General features: G+C 41.5%; 1 protein-coding gene across 1 annotated transcript; it reads left to right on the top strand.

Annotated features, from left to right (window-relative positions):
* Positions 1 to 14,560: 14,560 nt before the first annotated feature.
* On the top strand, positions 14,561 to 21,603 carry SMIM28 (small integral membrane protein 28). Its single transcript, XM_068417035.1, has 2 exons — positions 14,561 to 14,671; positions 21,205 to 21,603. The coding sequence occupies exons 1-2, from the start codon at positions 14,561 to 14,563 to the stop codon at positions 21,601 to 21,603; spliced, it is 510 nt and encodes a 169-aa protein (XP_068273136.1).
* Positions 21,604 to 26,864: the final 5,261 nt, after the last annotated feature.

Genomic DNA, 26,864 nt, shown 5'->3' with positions numbered 1-26,864 from the left:
CTCAGGAAAGGGAAAGTCCTATACAGTTCCTGATGTCACCCTCTCTGCTGCTGTCCTTTATATACCTCCTGCTTGAAAAAAATCTACAAGAGCCAGTACATATTCCCACACATCCCAGTGCCCCAAAACTAGAACCTTCACTTTCGTGCAGATGCAGTTTCGACCTGTAGGAGGCTGACCATAGCAAGCCAAAGTAATTTATTTCTACCTAGCTCTTCTGTGTAGAGGCTTATTCAGAAATGGAGCACGTGGTTTGGCTGTTTTCACCTTTAGCAATCAATTCTAGAAGTGCCATTACTCAGTGATAAATAGTTTTTAATTCACAAAAAAAAAGTTCAAGTCCTGTCTTCGCTTGTACTTGCTTTTGTGGGGGTGTGATAAGCTTATGTTTAAGCAAGCTATTTACTGATTACTCTGGTTGTAGTCATTTCTGGGAAGATCTATGTATAGTGCTAATCATGGCATATGACACAAAATACAGTTAGGTTTTTTTTCCATTTCTGATCATTCCACCGTTGTTCAAAGAAATGATGGAATACCATCAATTTAAAAAAAAACCAGTTTCTCTTCTTTTTTAGTATAAAAGGACCAAGTTACCATAGCACAGAAGCACAAATGTTGGATTTTATGCAATGTAGATAACAGCATCTGGCAGCTAGAGATCCCTTGTCAGTGACCCTCTCCCTTTTTGAGTCGAGTTTCTATAGGGATACAACATAAGGGTCTCTTAGCGGCCCTCACCAGCAACGCATCTGGGATTCCAGGAAGTTGTACAGCTGCAAGGAAGAAGTCATAGCTTCTCTTTCTGTTGTTTCCACAAATCCCCCTCAGAACATACACTTGATATGTGTCACTAACTGTATCATATCATACTAAACAAACAGCTTTGGCCAAACATGGGGGGCTGGCTATTTAAAAAGAAAAAACCATAAAAGCATATAGCATAAGTATGCATCAGTCTTTTCACTTGGTGCTCAGGGGTCTCCAAGCTAAGACCTAAAAGCAGAGGGAAGAAGAAATGCCCTAATTCCATGGATGCTGGTGGAGCTACGTTGTATGATCCTAGATTAATGCAATAACAACCTTGCCTGCGGGACCAGATCGTTCAAATCCTCTCTATTTTGGGCGAATTCACAAGTTGAGGTTTGCATAGTCTCCACTGCCACATTGAATCAGGGAAGTGAGTTTATGGAGGGCAATTTTTGTTAAGAAACATGGCAACAGGATCTGTTTCAATCCTTTACTCCAACATCCCACTTTTCAAAAGGCAGTTATGTACTCCCATAGATTTCATCTAAATACCATGGAGCAACGGGGCCCTATTTCCTATCCGTGCATTTGGTCCATCTGGGCTGCAGTGAGGTGCCATGCTTCCACAAGAAGGAAGCTGAAGTGAGAGAGCTGAGCTAGAGAAGAGGCGCAGGTACACAGGTTCAAGTAAGGGACAAATATCACCTCTCCGAGCAGGCTGTGGCTCCTGAGCCCCCTGCTCTGCAGAGGAATTCGATAGGATTCGATACCAAAGGGAGAACAGCCAGTGTGCTGTTTGCTGGAGCAGATGGGAGCAAGAGATGGAAAAGTATGCAATGACAGCGAGCACTTTCTTTCAGTTCCCCTCTCTTTCTCTCCCCCACCCCTTTTTTGTCATTATTTGTGAGACTGCAAACATACTTCCATGGGCTCTTCAACCAGAACTGAAAACCAAAAGCAAGCCAAAGGGAGTGGACACTCCATTTTGCCAAAGATCTAATCGTTATCTGTTTGAAAATAAAAAAAAAAAAATCAAATTTTATTTCCATGATGATGGCTGCCATAGGAAGCATTTTACCACAAAACATGATTCCCAGGACTTCATCTCTCTAGCTGTATATTCAGGAGGAGCCACTAATACTTTCTAAGAGAGACTGTAGATTGCCTCATCAAGTGAGTGCTTACAGTTACATACCTAGCTGCAATTCCTCGATCTCATCCCTCTTTCCGTCCTCTACCTTTCTGCTCTTCTTTAGAAAAACACTTCCCTGTGTCTGCCGTGTCCTGTTGTGCTGCTAGCTTTGTTTGGTCCTTGGGTGTCCAGTGGTCAGGCAGTCACTGTCAGCTGGCTTGCAAATTGTATTTTGTGTATATTTTATTCTGACTGAATTCTGAAATGGAAATATTTTAAAACAAAAATTATTATAAACTATTTATGTTGCTTGTGTTGTAGAATAAAGAAGCAAATGCAAAATAAATCGTACTTTGGTTCTGTCTAAAGATAGTTATTTATTTTACACTTACTGGTGAAGCAAAGGAGCAGAACTGAGAAGGGGCCTGAAATACTTTGTATGTACCAGCAAGGACTGCAGTTTTCACAGATGACCTGGGGAATTTCACCACTTTGAACTGCTGTTTTTTTTTCAGTAGGAGCTGAAATCTAAACGCTTTAACAAATGAGCCCTATAGCACGCCTAAGCAGAGTCTGGGTTTGCTGGGGGTGAGAGGAGAAGAAGGGTGAAGCTACTGAGACAACTAAAGGTGCAAACAGACACTATGCGGAGTTTTGAAGCGTCTAAACAGGTGAAGCATTTATCCCCCCATTAAAACATTAAAACGAGGAAAATACTTTTGGCTTTGATTTAATTCACGATGGAACTTAAAAAAAAAAAAGCAAAGAACACAAAAACAAATCAAAAATCCCCACACAAACATGGCAGAAAACGTACCTACTTTCAATCAACATAGATAACTTTGAAAACTGTCCTAAAAGGTAACCTTAGGGATTGAACTCTACAAATTCCAGTAGCACACCAAAGTACAGCGCTTTCCTGCCACTGAAATCCAGACAGAGCCTCTCCCCCCAGCCCCTCACCATACAGCTTCTGCTTGTAACCCCCACAAGGGACAAGCAGCCAAGCAGCCATCAGAGTTCCTCAGAGCATGAGGTCACAGCCAAACCTTTGCTGGGTTTTTTTTTAAGATAGGCATTCCCCAGCTGTATTTCCCTGCTGCACCCAAAAAGTGTCCCCGATCTACAGGTGCATGCAAGCAGCATGGATGACACAATGTTTCACCCCTCTAAAAAGCTCAGCAAGGGCTCTCCCTGTCACCTAAATCTCTTTTGATTAGAGTTGGATCAAGGATTGCTCCTGTTGGAGAAAAAAAACCCTTTAACTTAATGGAAACATTTAATGAAAACAGTAAACACCTTCTTCACAGCAGCCACAGACTTTCATATGCAACCAAAATTTAGGTACAGAAAAAGAAAGGGTTGGCCAGTACCCCTGTCAAGAGTATTGTCATGGGGCTCCCCAAAAGCAGGAGTGTTCAGCACCAAGACATAGCAGCATACAGTAACGTTTAGGGTACCTCGCTGTGTGCTCAGGGACGCTCTCCACAGTCCAAAGGCAAGCTTTCCTCATAATCTCAAGAGTGAAAATGCTTCAGGCAGCATCCCCACCTGGGCTCACTGGGATCTCTGGGCACAGGCTCCCCTGCACCGAAGCAACACAAGGTCTGGCCTTCAGCGGCTGTTATACAACTGCCTCGTCAGCATGAAGGTTAAGAGAAATGTATTAGAGGAGATTACAAAGCAACTAAATGAGGTTGTGATGCTTCAATAATCTTATGGCACTTCTGGCAAAACAGAGTGTGTTAAATCCCAATCAGATCCAATTCCATTCCAGGAAACTACCTTCTGCTGCTCGTCTCGTTTAGATCCCATTAGAAAGATTTTCATTTTCTCCTAAGCAGCATTCATTAGTGTAAAACAGCAACTGGGTAAATACAGAAAGTACTATTCCACTATTTCACTGACGCTTTACATGTACCCAAGTGCCTTCTCACTTAATGGTGGGGTCAGACTAGCACGGCTTCTGCTGCCACTGGTGGGAGAGAAAGATCCACACACAGTGGAAGTGGTGAACTTTCTCTGTGGTTATACAGAAGACACTTGGGCTTCTTCCTTTGTTGAGGAACAAAGTGTTAAGAACACTCGCCAAAGAAAACAGCTGTCAACAAATATTTAAAACAAACAAACAAACAAAAAAAAAAAAAAAAAGGAAGAAACAGTCACACCATTAAATCTCCAGTGTTGTCTCCCCTTTAGTGGAGTCACTGAATTCACATGCCAGATTCCAGAACAGGGGGCAGGAAGGCAGCAGCCATTGAACATGTTTGCTTTGTAGAAAAATTTAACAGATGTCTTTTGGTTTTGTTAATTGAGCAGTGATGGAATCTTGCCATAGAAGTTGTTACCAAACACGTTTATCAGAAGAAAGTGATCATGGTTCAGTTTTGAAAGGCTGGCTTTTAGATCCAGGCAGGATCAAGTCGCTCTAGAGCCTATGAAAAGACATTCCCCCTTCTAGGAGGCTCAGAGGAAGAACAACACCCACCAAACCACATGAAGCCACACATTCTCTCAACAGCTTTGGGAAAGCTCTTCCTTCCTCTGCCATTACAAGAAGCGCCAAAGATTGACGCACGTACATCAAGTTACCCTAATCTCCCTCTATGATATACATTTATTTATAACAAATAGGATTTCAAAACTGATGATTTTTCACAATGTGGCTACACTGTGTTCACCTGTGGTCAACTGAAAGTTAGAAAGTTCTCCTCATAGCAAGCGGGACATCTTTCCTAATAGTTGTTTTTTGACAGGGTGCCAAGATAGTGTCCATTGTCACCCATATTGTTTTGCAAATTGGATGAAAATAAACTGAGCAAGTAAAAAAATTGTCCTTGACCTCAGAAGGGCCCAAAGTATCCTCAGCACATGCTCTGGCCTCTTGTTTATCCCAGGGCTGTAGATCCGTGGGATACAGGCAGATCTGGCAAGAGGGAGAAAAAAAAGCAACAGTAAAGACAGTTTGTGGAAGGGATAGTACAAATGCAAGTTAGAGATACTAGCAGATACTTCAGGGACAAGACTAGAGAGAAGGGAAATGCACTTTTATTGCAGAAGCTAATGCATGATAAGGTTGCATAGGAGACTGCTGGCACATTCCTACACCCAGACACTCAGAAAGTACCAGCATGGTAATAACGGGACAGTATTTTGAGTAAGTCTGCTGGAAGCATGCTCTCTCCAAGACAAGTGTTTCTTGATCCACATTTTACAGACAGAGAAACCTTTTTTTTTATCCACTGAGTGAGCCTGTGACAGAAGTAGAAATGACAGGTAGAACCAGGCTTGGGTTTTGCCTGCTGAGCCACATGAAACACAGGGTCATCTCCGATTTCTGAGCTTTTGGCAAAGAAGCTAGCATCAGGGTAAACCTCTTAACATCTAATATCACCACAAACAACCACAAATTGAACTCTTTATCCAAATGCCTGACACAGTGTCCTAGAACTGTGCACTCAGCATGTAGGTTTCAAAACCCAACAGAGTCACAAATAAATCAAAACAAGTTGATGTAAGCACAGGTCAACTAGGTCCTAGTCTTATACTGAAGGAAAAGAAAAAAAAAGAAAAAAAACCAAACCCCACACATTAGTCAGGCTGCATGTGCAATTTTCTGACTCCTGACAGAAATCCATACTAGTGAAGCTGGTTTGTTTTTTTTTTTGTTTTGTTTTTACAAGAGAATTACACCTTTATCTACACTGTATTTACTGGGAGATCTGTATCCATAAAGTAGAGACAATAATTCTGGTTTCCCAGCTCTGAGGAAATATGCCCAAACTGAATAATTTGTTTGCTGTGGTTAGCATGACCGCTTCTAAGGAGGCATCTCTTACCATCCTCGTTCCCCACCACAGTCAAACAAAATTACTTAAGATTAAAATAATTTTAAAATACTTCTCCTGCATGGAATCTCTCAATTATTTACTATGTTTTTGAATGTTACATTACATTCCTGTCTGACTGCTTTGTACTTCAAATGAAGTTCTCCTTTGTGCCAGAGATTATGGGGAGGGGAACAGATCAAAGTAAAACTGGGTAAGATGCCATGTTGAAATCTATCCCTGTAAATAAGTATGCCCAGGAGGTCAGAAAGAGACCAATGTCTCTTGGGAAACAAGAATGTCAAACATAATGAGAAAATGAAAAATGGTTTTGTAGTAACTCATGTAAGGAGAGGAAGGTGGCAAAGCTCTTGGTTCAAAACGCTTACCTGCAAAAGCAATTAATCTTCCCTTGAGAAAACATGGGCATTGTCTCCTGGGTAGAGTTGCAATGGTGGCACCATAAGAGCAAGCACCCTGATAAAAATGTTCTTTTGAAGTCCCAGCTGCAGGGATGGTCATCAGAGCAGATCTTACATCTCTCTGGCATACATTACTTTTTCTTTTAAAAGGACGCTAAATAATTGAATATCTCAGTGAAGGCTCTTGTGACCAGCCCCAAGCCCAAGAGAATAAAGATTATTAGCTTGCAAAGCCAACCATGAAAAAACAAAAGTGAAGGTTTAAATCTAGTTTGCTAATCAATTTTTCTTACAGGTTTTCAATCAAAACTCCTTTAGCATTTCAGGGGAACAAGAGCAGTAAGAGGGATGGAATGGAGATGCAGTTGTTGTTGTTTGTTTGGGGATTTTTTTAACCTTTCAAACATGCTGCAAGAGAGGTTGAAATTTGGCCAATTACGTTTTCTAGGTTTTTCCACTATTATACATTATTTCACCAATTCCCAGCTTACTAAATAAATGCAGCACAAGACTCTGCAGATCACTTGCGAGGTCCGTGTCTAATGCCTGCCCAACATGACACAGGGTCAACAATCAGGGTAAGCAACATCAAATACAATGAACAATACCATACTGTAAAAATAAATAGTGTTTGGTCAGAAATAGATAAATCTTAAAAGTTTACCTTTAAAACCTCAGCTGAAGGTTAACCAGCCATTCATATTTTCTCCTTAAAAGTTTATTTCCATATATTGGCACACATTACTGGAAGCAACTAGCAAAAGGAATAAAGTATGGATAAAGGATACAAAAAACCCCTATGGGCCATTCTTTAATGTCAGTGGTAACACACACATCTGCTCTGCTTCCTGAAGTCATGTAGAAGGAGAGATCGAGCCATCATTGCAGATGCTACAAACATTACAATTTATAATCATGCCCATAGTTTGTAATTAAATGTGGCTAATTTTACAGCTGTGCTAGACAATCTATTGAGTGGAGATCTCCCAGACATAGAAGATTATTGTTTTTTATTTTATTATTATTTAAGGCAAGAAAGCAGTAGTTCAGCCTTATTTTTAATGGCTTAACTTAAATTAGGTTGCATTGCTGGTATTAGAATGGTATAAGGCTTTATTAAAAAAAAGGAAAAGAGGAGACATTTTACATTGCTAACAAATTAGTATTTTCTATAGGAAATCTCAATGCTCATTTTTTTCAGGTATATTTAAGGAATTTAAGGGGACTTCATTTATTTTGATATACCGCAAGAAGTAAGCTTTTCCATAATATGGAACAAGATCTCCTCATTCTAGCAACACTTTCCTCTTCTTGTTCACAGTCATACACACACAGACACCCTCTCACAGCTGCCCTCTTCCCTCTCTCCCCATCTTGAGGCTACCTGCTGCCACGGAGTTTTTGCCCCTTTCTTGGATATGCCAGCAGCATTGGATACTTGTCCCTAGTTAGTACCTATCCATTTCCTCTCTCCCTTTGCCTGAAGCATTTCTAATCCATTTTTTTCCTTTTGGAATGTCCTCCTTATCAAGTAGCAAACCGCCTAATCTCTCACTAAGCTTATGGCAACGCTTCTGAAAGCATATGCAGCCAAAAGCATATGTGGTCAGATGGGCTCTTCAGAAATGCTTTGCTTCAGAAATGCTTTGCTGGAACGTGCAATTCCAGCCTTTAGTAACATTATCTCAGAAGAGATGCCTGCAAACTGCTCGAATCGCATTTTGGGAAACAGGAGGGCGAGAGGGCCACTTACACTCCTGTGAAACTCAGGTTAAATTAAATAGGTGCAGAAGCCAAGAGATTACACCTTTGAGAAAGATCAAAAGAGGCCGTCCACCTTCCCTCCTGATGTCTAGCTAACCTTTGCTTCCTCTTGCTTATTACCAGCACGGGACAACCTATAGGTCATTCCCAATTTCCAGTTCAAGCTCAGGATTCCCAGGCAAAACAGTGGTAATCCTGAATCACTCAAAAGTAAATTGAACTCAGCAACATATTTAGGAAAGTTATGGTAAAATGATGGAAGTAGTATTATGTAAATTGAATGGCTCTTTTCTATTCCAATACTTTGTGCACATATAATTATCTTTTTAAATTCAGATTTTTTCTGGCTAGGTGATGTGCTACAAAGTTCAGTTTTATTTTTTTATGAGAATAACAGCCTTGAGTCAGCATAAGTTGCAAAGACAATCTTTTATGTACACTGGAAAAGCAGAGGATGCTTATTTGTGGGTGACAGCCTGAAAGGAAGAATCCCTCGCAGAGAAGCAGAATCAGTCAAGATCTTTTTTTCTTCAAGACCGAAGACAAAGCACCCAATAAGCCATGCCACGGGCTCCAGGGTAGGAGGCCACACAGTCACCAGGAGGCTACAGCACTGGGATGAGTTAGCCTGGGTAAGTGTTCAGGCAACCGGAGACCAGGGCAACTGAACTGCTGTGGCTGTCTTTACAGTGTATTCCTTACACCAGGTAAATGCTTTCTGAGTTAGGCTTCACTAAAACAAAACAAACAAAATCCCCTCATTTGATTTCCATTGCATTGAATAGGCAGGCAAAAATGCCAGGAGGCCTGCATGGATGAACAAGGAGCTTCTGGATAAACTCAGGCACAAGAAGGAAGCCTACAGAGAGTGGAAGCAAGGGCAAGTAGCCTGGGAGGAATACAGAGAAATTGTCCGAGAAGCCGAGGACCAGGTTAGGAAAGCTAAAGCCCTGACAGAATTAAATCTGACCAGGGATGTCAAGGACAAGAAATGCTTCTATAGGTATGTCAGTGATAAAAGGAAGACTAGAGAAAATGTGGGCCCTCTCCGGAATGAAACAGGAGACCTGGTTACCCAAGATATGGAGAAGGCTGAGGTACTGAACGACTTTTTTGCCCCAGTCTTCACTGGCAAGTGCTCTAGCCTCACCACCCAAGTCGCAGAAGGCAGAGGCAGGGACTGGAAGGATGAAGAACCGCCCACTGTAGGAGAAGATCAGGTTCGAGACCACCTAAGGAACCTGAAGGTGCACAAGTCCATGGGACCTGATGAGGTGCATCCACGGGTCCTGAGGGTACTAGCAGATGAAGTTGCTAAGTCACTATCCATCATTTTTGAGAAGTTGTGGCAGTCTGGTGAAGTTCCCACTGACTGGAAAAGGGGAAACATAACCCCCATCTTCAAGAAGGGGAAAAAGGAAGACCCAGGGAACTACAGGCCAGTCAGTCTCACCTCTGTGCCTGGCAAGATCATGGAGCAGATCCTCTTGGAAAATATACTGAGGCACACGGAAATCAAGGAGGTGATTGGTGACAGCCAATATGGCTTCATTAAGGGCAAACCATGTCTGACAAATTTGGTGGCCTTCTACGACGGGGTTACAGCGCTGGTGGATAAGGGAAGAGCAACTGATGTCATCCACCTGGACTTGTGCAAAGCATTTGACACTGTCCTGCACGACATCCTTGTCTCTAAATTGGAGAGACACGGACTTGACAGATGGACCACCTGGTGGATAAAGAATTGGCTGGATGGTTGCACTCAAATAGTTACAGTCATCGGCTCAATGTCCAAGTGAACACCAGTGACAAGTGGTGTTCCTCAGGGTTTGGCATTGGGACCGGTCCTGTTTAACATCTTTGTCGGTGACATGGACAGTGGGATTGAGTGCACCCTCAGCAAGTTTTCCGACAACACCAAGCTGTGTGGTGTGGTCAACACACTGGAGGGAAGGGATGCCATCTAGAGGGACCTTGACAGGCTTGAGAGCTGGGCCTGTGCGAACCGCATGAAGTTCAACAAGGCCAAGTGCAAGGTCCTGCATGTGGGTCGGGGCAACCCCAAGCACAAATACAGGCTGGGCGGAGAATGGATTGAGAGCAGCCCTGAGGCGAAGGACTTGGGGGTGATGGTTGATGAGAAGCTCAACATGAGCTGGTAGTGCATGCTTGCAGCCCAGAAGGCCAACCGCATCCTGGGCTGCATCAAAAGAAGCATGGCCAGCAGGTTGAGGGAGGTGATTCTGCCCCTTTACTCCGCTCTCGTGAGACCCCACCTGCAGTACTGCGTCCAGCTCTGGGGCCCCCAACATAAGAAGGACATGGAGCTGTTGGATCGAGTCCAGAGGAGGGCCATGAAGATGATCAGTGGGCTGGAGCACCTCTCCTATGAAGACAGGCTGAGAGAGTTTGGACTCTTCAGCCTGGAGAAGAGAAGGCTCCGGGGAGACCTCATAGCAGCCTTCCTGTATCTGAAGGGGGCCGGCAGGAAAGTGGGAGAGGGGCTTTTTACAAGGGCAAGTAGTGACAGGACAAGGGGGAACGGTTTTAAACTGAAAGAGGGCAGATTTAGATTAGATATTAGGAAGAAATTCTTTCCTGTGAGGGTGGTGAGACACTGGAACAGTTTGCCCAGAGAAGTTTTTCAAGCTTAGCCTCCCCTAAAAAAGTTTGCATTTTCCAGCCTTTGCCCTCCCCGTGGTCTCCTAGAGAGAGAAATATTCTCCAGAGACATGCTGACAGAGGTCACTGCACAAAAAAAAATACACACACAAAAAAAATAAACCCCCCAAAGCTCTAGACAGTATTGTCAGATGGATGATGGTCAGTCACCAGCACTCTGCTGTGGCCACAGAGCTTTTCAAGTGTTGTTACACTCACAACACTTTAAGGGATATTCTGCAGGAGGCAATCCTGCTCCAGCAGCAACCTGAAGTCTGTCACCAGCACTCTCTAAAGGTTTGGCTTTCAGCTACCCATCTGCAGCATGGATCAATACTTCAGCAGTACCTCCTCCTGCTCCCATGGCCACTGCTGCTCCTGCACCAAGGTACATAGCTTCAGCGTGCACACATGTTGTAACTGAGTCTCCCTGTCTCCGTTTCTACAGACCATAAGTACGCACAGCTTGCCCACAAACACTGCTTTCCAGAATACTAGTTTTCAGCAGGGCTATGTCAACTTGTACCTACCCTCTGAAGTGACAGTGGTTTTAGTTTGATGAGGGGAGGAGATTGCTCTTCAGAAGGTGCTTTGTTTTTGAAAAACAAATGTATTGATGTTTAACAAAAAAAGCAAAAGCAAAATCTCAATATTGTAAAAAATGTACCAAAAAAGAGCAAATCACTATGAATTGCTTAATTACTCAAGTGAAAGGGAATGGACAGGAGCCGACACCACTCCTGCCTGAAGACACAGAAGCACCTACCAGCTGGTTATAGGCAAAAGTCAGCATCTCCCTCCATTTCATCTGACGAATCTACACCTGACAACACAGTACCAATTACAGTGGTAACACCTCAGCCACTATAATTCCTAGTTTTGCATTATTCAGGCTAGCGTTCCCCCTCCCCTCACAGCAGCGCAGTCACTCTTGCAGGGCAGGTTCACCACCACCTGTGGAAAGCAGCAAAAGAAACCAGGGGAAGAAAGTAGCACGAAATTTGAAAGGCACTGAGGGCACTGTGGATATTCTGTTCCCTACCAATATTAGTGGCAATACAGCCTGGACTTACACTGCCAGCCTTGAACCTCTCAGCAAATCAGAAAGATGAATTACTGATGACAGACAGTTTGAGCTTTGTACTGAGGACAGTGCAGGTGCCTATTTTCTACAGTGGCTTCCTCAGAAAGTCTATCCCTGCTCCCCTGCTAGAACATTGGAAGTGATATTAGCAATATTCCCTCAATTAAAAACATGTTGCCATTTTTTTACAAACCTTTACCAAACTTTAATCAATTTGGTGGTACCATTCCATGCCAGCTATTTTCTCCAGATTATTTGACAGGACAACTGTTAGATTAAACTGTTTCAAAGAACAAAGCCAGTGGAAGGCAGGGGCGGGAGGGAAGTTTTGGCCATGTCAAAGTCTGAAGACCTCCAAAGGTCAATCTCCCCCATGCTTCAAAGCAGCAACCCTGACATCTGGCTGTGGGGCTTGCAATCAAGGATGTTCCTCCTCCCCCCAACTTCCACACTACAGCATGCCCAAGCTATGGTGCTATTTATGAACTCCTTGTGACAAGGAGGAATAAGTGTCATGTGTGCCCCACAGGGCTGGTAGACATCTGCAATAGATTTGCTATCACAAACCCAGTTCTGCACAAGAGCAGATCTTCTCCACAAAGGCAGTATGTCAAACATGAGTCTGACCACTGGCAGTAGAAAGCTGGTATCCCCATTGCTCTCACTAATCTTCCTGCTGGGTTCACTGATTATATAAAAAGTTAGTGGGACAATCATTATATATTCTAATTACCTGCATGACAAAGGCCACCACATTTTCCCAAATTGCCATTTGGCCTCAGCTCTACAAAATTAAATCATTCTTAAACATTTTCCAGAGGTCAAGAATTCAAAGCAGCAGTTGGTAAATCAGGTCAGTGAGTCTTAAAAGTGCATACCTGTTTTTTTGGCTAAAATTCATCTAACTAGAATCCAAGGATGCCAAACAATGTGTTTATATTGTAAGCAGACATAATTTTTTACTTCTCCTCATTATTCATGACACAGTCCCAAAGCAAATTTACAGCAAGCTTTTAAAAATAGCATTAATAATCTTAGGGGCTGTATTAAGACCCTAATTAAGGTAGTATATGAATGTTTCCTGCTTTCAGGTGAGAAGACAGATTTAAGGTACACAGTCACAAGACTCCTTAAGGAATTTATTTTCTTAACACCAGTTTGGGAAAGATGGTCATTATTCTTGCTTCCATATGTGGTGTCAAGGCATCAAGTCAGAAGTATTCCGCTGTCTCGGTGTGACCTGTTAAGCCACATTTAGGACCCGGCTTCTCAGAGGACATTGTAATTCATAGCGTAATTCCCCTGGACTGTGGTTGCAGCTGCAAGCACTCACCACCTCCAAAAGTGGTTTCCAAGATGACAAGGGCGACACCAAGGAGATAATGAGTCTTCTCACAAGTGTGCAAAGGCTTTTCTGGGGTGACCTTTCTAGCTTCACACAGGACCTCCTCAGCAGAAGCAAGAGCAGGATCTGGCTTCCGATGAAGGATGCAGCTGCTTCAGCACCAGGACCAACCCTTCATTTTGCTCCCCGTCCACTGCTCACCTGGTGACTTTAGTAACAAAACAGGACAGATTTATCAAACAATCTCCTCTCTTTTCCACAGCCCAGGTTCACCCACAGGGTAAACCCCTCCTGCACGCTGCAGTCGCAGGGATCACCACCAGTCTTGGAACAGGCTCTTCCAGAGTCATCTCATTAGAAACATCAAGTGCTGGCACTTCCAACTGCCATGCTGGAGCTGCAAGAGTTCAGCCTGCTGCCAGTTAGGCCTGCAATTTTCTGGGAGCCATGAGCTCAAAAGAAGAGTTGACAAAAGGATGTCCAAGCAAGAAATAAGAGGTTACAATTCTGATCTCAAATTTGTATCAGTCCTGGTCACAACCCAAACAGGCTAGCCTTGAGAAACCGTGCAAAATACACCACAGCTGAATGGGATATTACCAACATCCTCTCCCTCTGCTCACAGCAAGGCAGAAAAAGACACCTCCAACTTTTCCAGTAAGAGTTAAACCTTGATTCGACTTTCAACTTAGATTAAATATTCCTCCCTTCAGAGGTTAACATACATCACTGATATTTTTTTTTCTGGATGAATAGCACAAAGGCTTCTTGCTGGAAACAACTGCCATTCAACACCACATATCCTAGAAAGCTGTAAACGAGTCCTGATTTAACTGAACTGACAACTCGTCATTACTGAAAGCAATCGTATCCTCTCAGTGACCAAAGCTTTCCTGGCAGAGCTCTCTCTCTGGATTTATCATTAACATCTATATCCTAACGCTGCTAAATAATTCAGCACAGCATTTAGCCTCGTGTCCTTGCCTCTCTACCCAGAACCCCCCCTTCACTATTTACTGCATGTTCCAGCAACAGGGAGGAAAAACCTGCCTGGATCGTGGTTCCTCCTCATACTGCGTAACCAAGGGGAAACTTCAGCTTTCGACATAGAAGTGCAGGATTTTATTTATTTATTTTATTTTGTTGGAAAAAGTGTTTATTAGATACCTAAATATAGAGCATTATTTATCCACATGGAGTCACGACCATGTGGGCTCAGATTCACACGCAAATTCCCCTTTTAATAATCCTAATGCAGGGAGCGCTCCAATCAGAGCGCTATCTATCAGCCCCGGGTACCTGATGCCAGCTTTGCTGGTAATGTAGGCCACCGAGGCAAATCCAGGGAGATTGAGTTGGAAGTGGGGAGAGGCTCCAAGATCTATTTGCTTGGCTTCCTGGCGAGGGGGAGGGTGTCTAACTTCTTTTTGTCTTTTGCACTGCAAAAGGATATCATTTCAGAAGGATCATTAGCCAAGAGCAGCCCAGCTGGGTCAGGGCTGGGAGGCGGGGACGCAGTTGCAAGCAGCGAAGCAAGGTGGAGGCACGAAGACAGAAGACCAGGTTAATGAAAGCATGAGGTGGCTCTTAGGCAGCGGCTGGAAAAGATTTGGACACGCTGACAGGGGGAACTATGACTGGCTAAACAGCGAACCGGGTGGGCCGCTTCTGGAAACAGAGCTTCAGGTCAGTACCCCGCTGCGCGTCTCTGGCACGTCCTTTAACTTTGCACGTGTGTGTAGATCTGTGTAATGCCTCGGTGTATAGCACAGAGTAAATACCTGGGTATTGAGTCCTAGCAAAGCAGTAATGCTCCATTACATAGAGTCAGAGCATTTATTTGTTGCTGTTAAGTTGTTTTAAACACATTTGTGGGGAAAGAAAAACATTAGATGGAAAAATCTTGCTGGAGTGGCAGGTAAAGAAGTTTAATTATTTCTTGTAAGCATAATTCATTCTGCTATTCCTTGATTTCCTTTCTTTTAAATACATATTTACACTTTGGATCTGCAGCCTTTCTGCAGATGTTGAGAGTCAGTAGCAGTCAGCAATGAACTCTTGTTCCCTAAGCTGCGCACTGATTACTTCTGCGAGGGAGGATCACATGCAGGCAAGTGGGGGGAGGAAAGTAGCCCTCAGAGACAGAAACACAGCCTGCCTTTCTGGGATACAGCAAAAGGGTTTCTCTGATCAGAAATAATAATTTAAGGTGCACATATAACCCCAGTAAATGTCTGAGTCAAGTAGCATTAGCAAATTAACTGGCCATGATACTTAGCTGAGATATCAAGTGTACCGTTGTAAAATAAAAGGGGGTACGAGTGGGGGGGTCAAAATAGGAGAAAAAGTAGTTTTTAAATGCCTCTACAGTTTTAACAAAGTCTACCTCATCAGTAACATTGGCAAAGTTAGAATGACAATGTCTTCACACCTTAAGACTGGTTTTGTCTGACAATGAGAAACAAACAGCATCACCAGAGTCACATTCCAACAAGTATTTGAAAATTAAGTGTAAATCTAGGCTCACTTTAAAATTATGTGTCATTATTAATGTATGCAAAAACACATCAAAATGTTTTCCTGTTTGCCAGAGTTATATGGTTTTGCTTTTTATAAGCAATAATGAATGAGCTTTAAGAAGAAGGATGGACCTTGGAAAAGCACCTATGCATGAATCACAGCCTAATGACTTCAAAGCAGACTTTGTTCCAAATCCACATAAAACATTTCAGAAGTATCAGTTTCCTGATTCAACTTCAAAAGATATTAGTATAAATATGGGCTATATTAATAAAAATAGTTTTAATAAAGTTCTAAGTACCCTAGCAAATCATTAACAACATAATAAATCCTAGCACCTATCAAACAATCACTTCAATGGGAATTTAAGTAAGCAAAATAAACTTTGATTTTTCTATCCTTACTTAAAAGCTTTCTTTAAACTCATGGTTGGCCTTATTAGGTCATTCCCTTCAAAGCCAGGTACGAGGCTTCTTTTGTCTATACAAAGAGTTCAATTCTAAACCCATTCCATTACTCATCATGGAAATGCCACACAACTGTGCTGTACTCTGCGTTTCATTCCTTTACCAACAGGCACGAGTCAAAGCTCATCTGAACTGATACGGGTCACATAATCTGTAAACTGGCAACTGTACATGCTCAGCATGTTAAAAAAATGCAGGCAGACAGATTACTAATGAAAGGCTTTACTACTTCTAGTCTGTGCTCAGTGTTTTGGAAAACTAACCCTCTGCTTCAGTCCCTACAAAGATATAAATGAAAGGGAGAGAATAAACATGAGCCTACACTGGCCAAACCATTCTACTAAAAATCAGTTCTGGGAAAACAGAGGACTTTTTAGAAACATAATCCCTTTTACCCCCATGCCCTTCTCTGCCCTTCTCTGCCCTTCTCTTTACAAAGGATATTTTCCCTGTATTTATGTGTCTGTAACTTATTTCATACTGGAAGTTGGAGCCTTATTTTTGTCAGTTACAAACCCGACAATAGCTGCGTATGATGACACAGGCAGAGCGCGCCGACCTCCAGTGAAGCAGCAGCATCAAAACCAAACCGACAAGAAAACACTACCAAATAATTCCCTCAGTCCCTCCGTATGCTTGGTTTGGAAACTTCTAGAGGTTAAACAGTAGAGGATTTTACTTTATATACATTCTGCAGTTGGTTTATTTGCTTACACTATCATTTCAACTACTGAAGATTCAGTTTCATGTCTAGATCATTTTATTTTCCAGTTCTGAAAGTTATTTCTACCTATACACACTGGTTCCTTTTCTTGATTTAGAGCTTCAGTTTTAGTTCAGTTTAGAACTTTAGTTTTAGTTCAGAAATTCAGAGCAAATATTTTTTTTCTAAATGACCTTTGTTTAATTTTATTAAAATGATTTCTATTTTTTGTATAATCAGGTTTTTTATGGCTACAAGGTTTTTCCAAGTCCTAATGTCAAGATCTTTACAACATTCTTCAGTAGCCCCTTAGCCACTCGTCCCAGAAATGGGCACAAAATCAGTACAGAAAAGCAGTAACTAATATTGCTCGATTGTCTCCCAGTACTTTTGATATATATTTGGATATACCTACAAGAAGTTAACCATCCTCTTGAACTACGTGTCAATGTAAAATCAGTCCATGTGAAATGTTTGGCAGGAGGCAGTACCAAAATGGGCATGTAACTCACTGTGATTTATGCTTCAGGTTCTGGGCATCTGTGGGGCAGTATTAACAGTACATGCTATACACAATTTCAACTCAAATAAATACACTAAGTAGCCTACAGCCTATTTCACCCAAATAGGAAAGCTAAGGCTTAACGTTAGCTGTGTTTAAAAAGCTACGGACACTTTGAAACACAGACTGAGGAAAATTGGTCCTTAATGTCACCTGTTAGCATACAGAAAAACATATTAACCAATGCTTAATCCTACCTGCTTCACATGCTACTATTTTGCAGATTGTAGTAAGACAGGCTTACTGTTCTTTCACAGCTGCAAAGGGCATGGTATTCACTTCATTACTAGCCATTCAATGCGCTACTCTCCCCACCTTTTTCAGCACACAGCCCAAGGTCGTATTTACTGCATCTTCTTCAAACATCAAATTTCTTATGTCTTGTTTTATACACATTACTGAACAGATAGTCACGGGGCACTTGTGTAGTTGTTTTGAGTAGAAGAATAGAACAGAATAATTTCAGTTGGAAGGGACCTACAACGATCATCTAGTCCAACTGCCTGACCACTTCAGGGAGTAAAAGGGGATATGAACTATTTTATAACTACCTATGTCATTTTTGCCCAGACCCTTAGTGTAATAAACAACTCACAAGCTCAGGGCACTGCCCTTTCACCTTCAGAGACAGCAACGCAGATGCGGAAGTTCTGCGGACCGGAGCCAGGGATCTCAACCCAGGCACTCAAAGGGAGGTATAACTAAAGAATAGTCCACAACAACCCCCTCAGCTGAACTGTCTTGCCCCACTTAAAGTATTCAGTAACAGAGACAGGAATACAGCTCCCCAGAAAAACATTCACTATCCCTAATCTGCAGACAGTCCTCTTTCTCCCCCCAGTCTCCCGACTCAGTCAGTACATACTCTACAAATTCTGCAACACACTACCCTGAGGTACAGCAGTTTTCTTCCCTAAGCAATCTATCACAACTCTAGAGTAAGCACTTTGTACACAACATTAAAAAAATTATGTGCATTGTGGATCAAATTAAGGATTCACAGATTTCCAAAACACTGGCATTTATTCAGTCTTGAGGGCTTGAATCTGCAACTTCAGAAGCAGTGTTATACGTTACTGTTGGAGAGGTTTTTTTTAAAAAAAAAAAAAAAGATAAAGTTTTCAGCCCAGTTATACCTGCTTCACAGACTGTGGCCATCAGAGCTAGCTCATACTACAAATAGTTTCTCCTCTTCCATTTTCTTACCACTAGATGAAAATTGGCCCCTCCAACAATAATACATTTTACATATTTCTGTTGACAGATATTTCTTTGCAAGACCCAAGACTGCTGGGTTCCAGTTGCAGCTTTGGAGCAAAGTATTCCCCTGAGACTCAAGACCATTTGTTAATTCCTTCTGTCAAGCTTAACCTTTTCTTCCCCTGCCTCCCAGTTTGTCACTGGCCCTTTCCTTTTTCTTCTTCTGCAAAGAGAATGGGAATGGTGCAGTGAGAGAGGAGGCACATCATTTGCTCCTCAGACTTCTCTTGGTCCTATCCAATCCTACTGCCCTCATGCTTGGTTCGCTTTTGGCTTTCCTCCCCACAGCTTTGCACCTTGTGCATCCTCCTCACAAGCCAAGGGCCTCCATCCACGTTGGTGCACAATTCTGATCTGCACCCTTCCTCACTCTGCCCTTCCCTGATGAGTCCACAGCTCTTCACTTCAGGGACATCAGTTCTTAACCTGTGCTTCAAATCTGCATCCAACCCACTAGTCCCTCCTCCGTCTCCTCGCCATCCTGTGGATTCTCAAAAATGCAGTCTTTGTATGAGGCCATGTCAGGCAACTATAACATGATTTAAAACACGAACTTCCTTTCAGTGAAATTCAAAGGGAAGTTGCACTGAGTTTAAAGGTAGGAGAATCGGGCTTTATATACCTTTTACTAGTCCCACGTAGGAAACACTGGCAATCTTCCCCTCTATCCTCACAAACTGTGATAGTGCACAATTCACAGATGCAAAAAACAACACTTGACCTGACTGAAAGTCCGCTCCCTACAAATTAAACCTAAAACTTACACTTGGATCTCAGAAATGATCCATGATCTTCACTGATCATAAATAATGCTGTCCAGTATAAGCTCAGCTCTTCTAAATATCTATTAGAAAAGTATTGGTAATGTAACAGTATCAGCGAGTCTCAGTGTACATAGTGCACAAATATAATACAGAATGCTTTTTCTCATTTTCCTGTGAAGTGTTTTATGCACATCATAAGGCACAATAATAGAGCATTAACAAACATTTTTAAGAAAATCCTCTCATTTTTTAAAGATGATTTAACGCCTGCATTAGAATAATAGACGAACAGTTTCTTCCAATTCTGCTGTTTCCTGTAGCTCATTTAATGGTCAGGTAAGACAACAGCTTGTACTGCCAGAAACTCTTTAATAAGAAATGATCAGTAAATACAAGATGATAGTTCCATAGTATGCATTTTTGTGGTAAAAGACTCCACAATAGTTTCAATGTATTTTGAAATCACTTTAATGGATTTGGCCTCAGACTCACACTACCTCAGGAAAAAAAGCAGAAGTCTCCTCTACACTATTTGTTAGAATTCAAAACCTATTTACTTTCTTTTTCTTAAGCATGACTGCATACTAAGAATTTCGTAATATGATGAAGAACTGGAGAGGTAACAGATGCCTGGTAGATAATCAGTTGACCCGAAGGTTACAGTGTGATTTTGTAGCTAAAAAATGACCATGATTTTTGGAAGAATAAGCAGAAAAAGATTTTGTAGACTAAGATGCGGGCACTGGAGTTACTGACCCTTTTCACAAAGCCATTACTGCAAACAGCTGTTTGCATCCCTGCTTCAAACGCTTGGAGGAAAGAACCACTTGAAAAGCTGCCTTCACTCAAAATAAGGGAAATCTGATCCATTGATCTGTTTAGTCTTACCATAAAAATGCAAAAAAGCCATCTGATTACAGTCTTCAAGTACTTACAAAGGGAATGAGTTTATAATAAACAGCATTTTAGGGTTTGGGTTTTTCCCCCTCTCTAGACTAGACTCTGAATCTAGACTCTGAATGAAATCCAGTTATTAGAAGCTAGAGCTAGGTAGAGTCAGACTGGAAATAAGATATCTTAAATTTTAAAAGTGAAGCTAATACAACAGAAGAGCACAAATATTTAAAAAAAAAGCTTATAACTCCTGTTAACACTACAGCACAATTCAAAAGCTGTGGGACGGAGGCTTTTTTTGCTATATTTTGCAGGATGTTAAGCTGACTGAATAGTCACAGCTGCTATTACTCTTACATCAGAAGTTCTTTTCCACAATTTTAAACAGGGAAAATGATTCTTGGATAGCTGGCAGAACAAGCTCAAGAAAGAGCCCCAGTCCAGGCTATTCTGACACGCCATGTTTTATTTGGGGCTGGCGTGTAAAGTTAGAACAGCCCAAAGAACAGGTATTGTAGGCAGTGGGTCCTGATGAAAGGGGTAGTTGTTGTAATATTTGTTCTCTAAAATAAACAGTAGAGTTTTCCAAATAGAAAGAAACAACACTAGATGGTGGATCATCAGCCCTACTTGTGAGCAATTCAGTGTTCTCCCAGGTTTTAAAAGCTTAACCAATTATCTCTTGCAAAGAGGACTGGTCCCAGCATAATCCAAGAGTAATAAAATCTCATACCAAAATACATGCAGTTCCAGGCTGGTTTTTTTCCACCCATGGAGACAGGGTTTCCTAGAAACCCACCACTCTTTGCATCTTCTCCATTTCTTTTGTCTCCAGTTGTTAAAGTATTTTGTTTTAATGGACCAGCAAATAGAATTTCACAGTTCATGAACCTGCAAAACATATTGCTCGCATCCCACTAATGCAGACAGAAAGTAACTTGGAAAAGCAATGGCTAGGTGATAGCAGGGGGAGGTGGAGAATACGTATTTTCTCTCCAATTAAGAGGTTTCCAGGAACCCAACATACTACCCATTTGCTTTAATTACAGAGCAGACAACAGACAAGTTCAACCAAAGATGACATAGAACCATTTCTGTGCATCATATTGCCTGCCACCATGATGCTCTTCCTGGCATTCCTGCTGCTCTTCCTGTACCGTCGTTGCCAGCGCCCCATACCACAGGGGCAGATCTTCAGCATCGACCTCCCTGAGGCCCTGCCCGAGCATGATGTCTCCAATTTCCTTTCCGTGCTGCCCTGGAACAGCGAACAGAGTTTCCACTACTCCACTCTGCTCCCTGATGCCACGTTCCTCACTGTGTGTTTGCCTCCGTCCTATGAGGAGGCCACCATGAAGACTCCCATGGATGAGGCTCACATTGAGCTCTCTCCAGACCCAGTGCCTCCTTATGAAGAGAGCACGCTGCAGTCCAGCAGCACCAAATAAACTTCCTAAGGAAGCACCTTAGCTGAAGCATGCAGCCCCTCAAGGCACAAACACGGAACTGCTGTGGCCTTTAAAATTAGCAAAAAGATTCCAAATGAGGCACCAAACCAATGAACTAATGAAGGAAGAAACTTGGAGTAACAGTGAATGAGTGTCTTCACTTCATCCTAGAATTCTCCACCTTTCATTTGTGGCAAGTGGACACACACAGCCTAGCAGCAAATCTGTCCCAGACTGGTAACACAGGTATTCCAGTTAACAAAGCGTGTCATGCAAGGATTAAACTTAAGGATGGGTGGGAATCTGTCCCTCTGCAATCCTTCAGCTACAAGGAAACATAAATTATGCTATAGATTCACCAGTCACAAAAAGGGCTTTTAGCATATACCTATTATTCAGCCTGTGTGCGTTAACATCACATCCTTCTGCAGTGCTCTGGAATGGTTGCAGCAGCTCTCAGGAAAGCAAATAAATACATAACCTCTACAAAATTTCCAGCGACTGTCCCAAAGGTTCAAACATGCACTGTGGATAAAGACTGTCTTTTATCGTCATTGAACAACGAGGACAACCAGAGAAGACCTGATCATTCTGGGTGAGAAATACGCCAGCAGCACCACACAAGAGAACACTCACACCATTGGTGCAGGCTACTTGCCGAGGTCTGCAAGGTTTCAACATTGCAGACTACTGGCTTGACTTGTTTTCCAATTTACAAGTCTACAATGATAAAACCTGTGACCTATTTGGTGCAGCACATAAAAGAATTGGGGAAAAAATAATAAAACCAAATGCACAAAAAAAATTTTTGGTCTGTAATTCAAAACTGCATTATAGAATCCTAGAATCATTTTGGTTGGAAAGAACCTTTAAGATCATCGAGTCCAATCACTAACCTAACCCTAGCAAGTCCACCACTAAACCATGTCCCTAAGCACCACATCTACATGTCTTTTAAATACCTCCAGGGATGGTGACTCAACCACTTCCCTGGGCAGCCTGTTCCAATGTCTGATAACCCCTTATACTCCCTTCCTCTTCATCACTAGAGCAAAGTAAATCTCATTTAAGTGCATTGGTGGCAGTGGTTCAGTTTCTCAGGAGGGCTTGCACATGCATACTTTTAGACAATGAGGTTAGCTTTAATTCTTTCTTACAGGATAGCATTTTCACTATGTTGACAGATGCTCTTGTTATGGAGGGTGCCTATCATGGATCCTGACAACCTCAAAAATTATGACAGCTTCTTCCTTGCAGTTGTGAGCTATTCCATGATGTTACATTTGACTGTGCTTGCAAACGTAACAACTACTACATATTATTGTGTGCAGTCTTGGTGTAACTCCTAAACACAAAGGCTGTCCTGACTTGCACCTTGTGATTCCAGCAGCTGTCAGGAGGTGTCAATATCAGCCAGTTCTGCTTTGTGAATGTATTAAAAAAAAAAAAAAGAAAATGGAAGACTAGGTCATCACTGTACAGCACAAAAAAGACAGGCAATCTTTGAGCTGCAGGTAGTTAAATTTCATGTTATTATGTCAACAGTGGCACAAATCACACCACCACAGTAACCAAGTAGTCCATGTTAAAACGGATTATCCCACTCATACAGTTCCCTTCAACCAAAAAAAAGTCTGCCTTTTGTAATTCAGAAATGGGATTTTTCTCTTGAACTACACTTTTGAGATCATTCCCTTTTGTTCACCAAACTGTGAGAACAGCAGCAGCAGATGTTTTGGACAAATCTAAATACAGCCAATCATTTTTCTTTTCAGATCATGTCTGGGATGAGTTCCTGGTATTCACCGATGCATTTGAAATTACTGCATTCGACTGTCTCCTTGTGCTTTGTTTACCTCCTTAATATTTGGTACATGCAGTTGTTGCCAGCTACAAGAAAAGCTGGAAAAATACAAAAGCCCCAAACAGCATATGCTACCTAATCAGCAAAGTACAAAGGTACAAAGGTTTAAAGATAAATCATTTCTGCCTCTTGTGTCTGTATATCCCACTAACTTCAGCAGAATTGTATGCCTGAAAATTCAGCTGCCGTCGTATCAAATTGAGTATATTTGGCCTTAAAAGATCTGCTGTGTTCTGAAATGAGTTACACTGTTCTTCGGCACAATTTCTTGTTTATCCTTACCAGGGTAGTTCCTGGAACCCAACCCCTGGGCTCATCATTCTAAACTGCTCTCCATTTACCTTAGTTACAATATAACTTCTTGAGTGATATTTCTTGTGAGCTAGACTGGTGTACTTCTAGAACTAGTCAAGAATTGCTATTCTCTCCAAGAATGTAGAGAGTGGTTATCTCTGGATAACTCAAATCCTGCCTTAGACAAATAGTTTCTGTTCGTTTGCATTACTATAGACAATTAAAACCAGATACTTGCTCAAATCCAAATGAACACGTACACCCCCATGACTTAAATTCTTCTTTCTAATAGACTGCTTTTTATTCCATCTAGAATTGGTATCCCTTACCTCATTCCAACACAGATCTGTCTAGTCTTGCATGTTAATGGTCCCTAGTAAGTTTTAACCTAACCAGCATCTTACTCTTAAATCTCTACCCCAAAGAAAAGGTCCAGTAAAACAAAAAAGAGAATGCTTCTTATGCAAACATACTGAAATTATTCTCCATTGCCTAGAAGCTACCTCTGATCATATCAGCCTGTGGTGACATACATGCCAGTAACCACAGTGTTATTTGTATTAGTGCTACCGGTTGCGGACCAGCCATCAGGTCCTTCAGGCAAACACTTTCTGCATCACGATCTGAAAGGAACTCGTGTCTGGCAATACAGCAACCATAACCGTAGTGGAAAAACCTTTCATTTTCTCAGCTCCACTAATCTGAAAAGTTAAGGTTTGGAGAGAAGTTAAGTTTTCAAATACATAAAAGGTAACTGCAAGCAAAGTAAAATAAACATCCTTCGTGCCTGCAGCAATCTGAACAGGTGCTAGTGAGCTTAAAGTGCAGGAAGATTAAGTCAGAAAATATATTTGTAAAAGTGAAGTGCAGTCTGAAAGTACAGTGAAGCACTGGCAGCACCATCTCTGGACACATTAAGAAGTTAGAGGAACATCTGTCAGGAGTGATGAAGAATCATAGTTGGAGCAAGGAATGGATTAGATGTCTTCTCTGGGTCCTTTCCTAGTAAATTAGGATTTACTAAATATTAATGTCTGCTAATACATACGTAAAGTCTTACAAGTTGTGAACTCACCATGATGTGAAGGGTAATTGTATTTCAGTTTTCTGTTAAGAATATACTAACAAACATGCTGAGATTAATTGTGTATATACAACCCCTTGTTTATACTTAGTACGAAGCCACGGAATGATACAGGCCCCCTCTTATTAAAGAGGCTTTCAAAAGCTTAGAGGGCAATCTCTCTGCTTGTCCTCTCTGTAGGAGCTGCCAGACAGCCTTACTGACACGAGTCCATTACTCTGTAGACTAAGATGCAGATACATCTCGCACACATGCGCTTTTCTTGCTCAAAAGACATTTAAAGGAAAACAACACATGTAGTTTATACAAAACGTTTCTATTAAATGTCCACTGGAAGTACGCAGCACATATCTCCAATAATAATACAGTGATTTAATATTAACAGAATATCCTGTCTCTTATTTTACCTGAAGGAAGAAAAGATGACACAGCTCTTTGCAACCACAGTAGGAGGTCAGAGACGAACATCTTGGATAACATTGATTCATGTTTGTACACAGATCAAGCATCTGGCACCTAATCTTTGCTGAGCTGAAAACTAGCTCATGACTCACTGGTTTGTGCTTGCCAATGATAAAATGTGTTTTCAAAACAGGACAGTCACTACTAGGTCTTATGAAGTAACCAACTTCCACCCTTGGTCTGGGAAAGGAAGAACAAGCATTTCAGCGCACACATTTCACTGAAGAGAGATGCTCATTTGTAACAAATATCTTGATTAGAAATTTAGATCCTGGCTTCACGGAAGCGGAATATTTTTTTAAAAAGAAACAAACCCCGACATCAAGTCAGAATGCCTTTATGATAGTTCAATAATAACACAGTGGCCAAGAAAGAACTGCCCTCAAAATAAAACATTTGGCTTAACGTATACTTACAAGGATTTGACTTGAGTCCCTATGCCAGGAAAGCCTCCAAATACAGACACACAACTACTTTTGCCAGTGCAAACTCCACTAGCATGAACTATATATGCTCTACTAGTAAAACAACTTTTACAAATGTAAGTTTTATCTATATGGGAAGTTGAGTCAGCAGTTTTATTCTGGCTAGGAGTGTAATTTTATTTTATTTTTTTTTTACTAATTTTTAGGGAGGAAAATTGCACAAAAACACCAAATAAGAATGAGCTGAATGCTTACGGCAAATAAATTATTCACTGACTCCTCCCTCAACAACTGTCCATAAGAGAAACAGTTAGGAATTTTTAATCATGTAATTTATTAATTTCAGTCTAATTGTTAGTAAATAATCATGTCGCATCATTACTTCTGTTTGTTACACAGTAGTTCTTTTCATCATTTGGATGACCAGGTCTTCTGCAGAACAGGAAAGGCACGTGAGCGTGGTGCATAAGGGAGGTGTCCTCTGTAATACACACAGCATACCATTCTCAGTGGTATAGCTGGCACACCGGGGTACAGCTAATAAATCAATGCCGCAGAAGCACAGATGCCAATGAAGACAGCAAAAACTCATTGAAAATTCTTGTTAAATCTCTTGGATATTTGACTAGGCTGACAGCACTGTAAATGTACATTTGCACTTTCAGAAGCTTTCCATTAAAAAGTTAAGTAAAAAAAAAATCAAATGTGTTTCACATTTGTTTAGGGTGTGAAAGAATCGAACTTGTCTATGAATTTGGGTCCATCAGTAGCTTTACTTCTGACTATTCACAAAAATGTAATGTTTAGGTGAGTTTATTGTCAGAAAATAAGTATAAGGAAGAAGCAGCAATCGAGACTTTAATACTCAAAATTTCATACAAGTCATGCCGTAAATATCATGTTATCTTCTCCAGTCCCTTCTATATTCATTTGTTCCTACAAAGTCAGGATGTTATTTTTTTTCTTGTATGCTTATCTTACAACTTTTCATCTGTGACAAAATAAATACTTGGAGAAGAAGAGCACGTACAGGGAATCCTTTCCAATCGTGTCAAGCCCATTCATAGGATTCAAGGTCTAACTTTTATTTTGTAAGGTGCTTTGGTTTGTATTTCTTTTGTCCCCCCTCGCC

This window comes from Nyctibius grandis, chromosome 1 (assembly GCF_013368605.1).
Source record: "Nyctibius grandis isolate bNycGra1 chromosome 1, bNycGra1.pri, whole genome shotgun sequence".
NCBI lineage: Eukaryota > Metazoa > Chordata > Aves > Nyctibiiformes > Nyctibiidae > Nyctibius > Nyctibius grandis.
This window is presented reverse-complemented; position numbering and strand designations above follow the sequence as displayed.

Bases quoted from the DNA above. Each gene is read 5' to 3' on its own strand.
- SMIM28 (XM_068417035.1), top strand. From the start codon at position 14,561: ATGAGGTGGCTCTTAGGCAGCGGCTGGAAAAGATTTGGACACGCTGAC. The intron at 14,672-21,204 runs GTCAGTACCCCG...CTTTAATTACAG, and splicing joins TTCTGGAAACAGAGCTTCAG to AGCAGACAACAGACAAGTTC.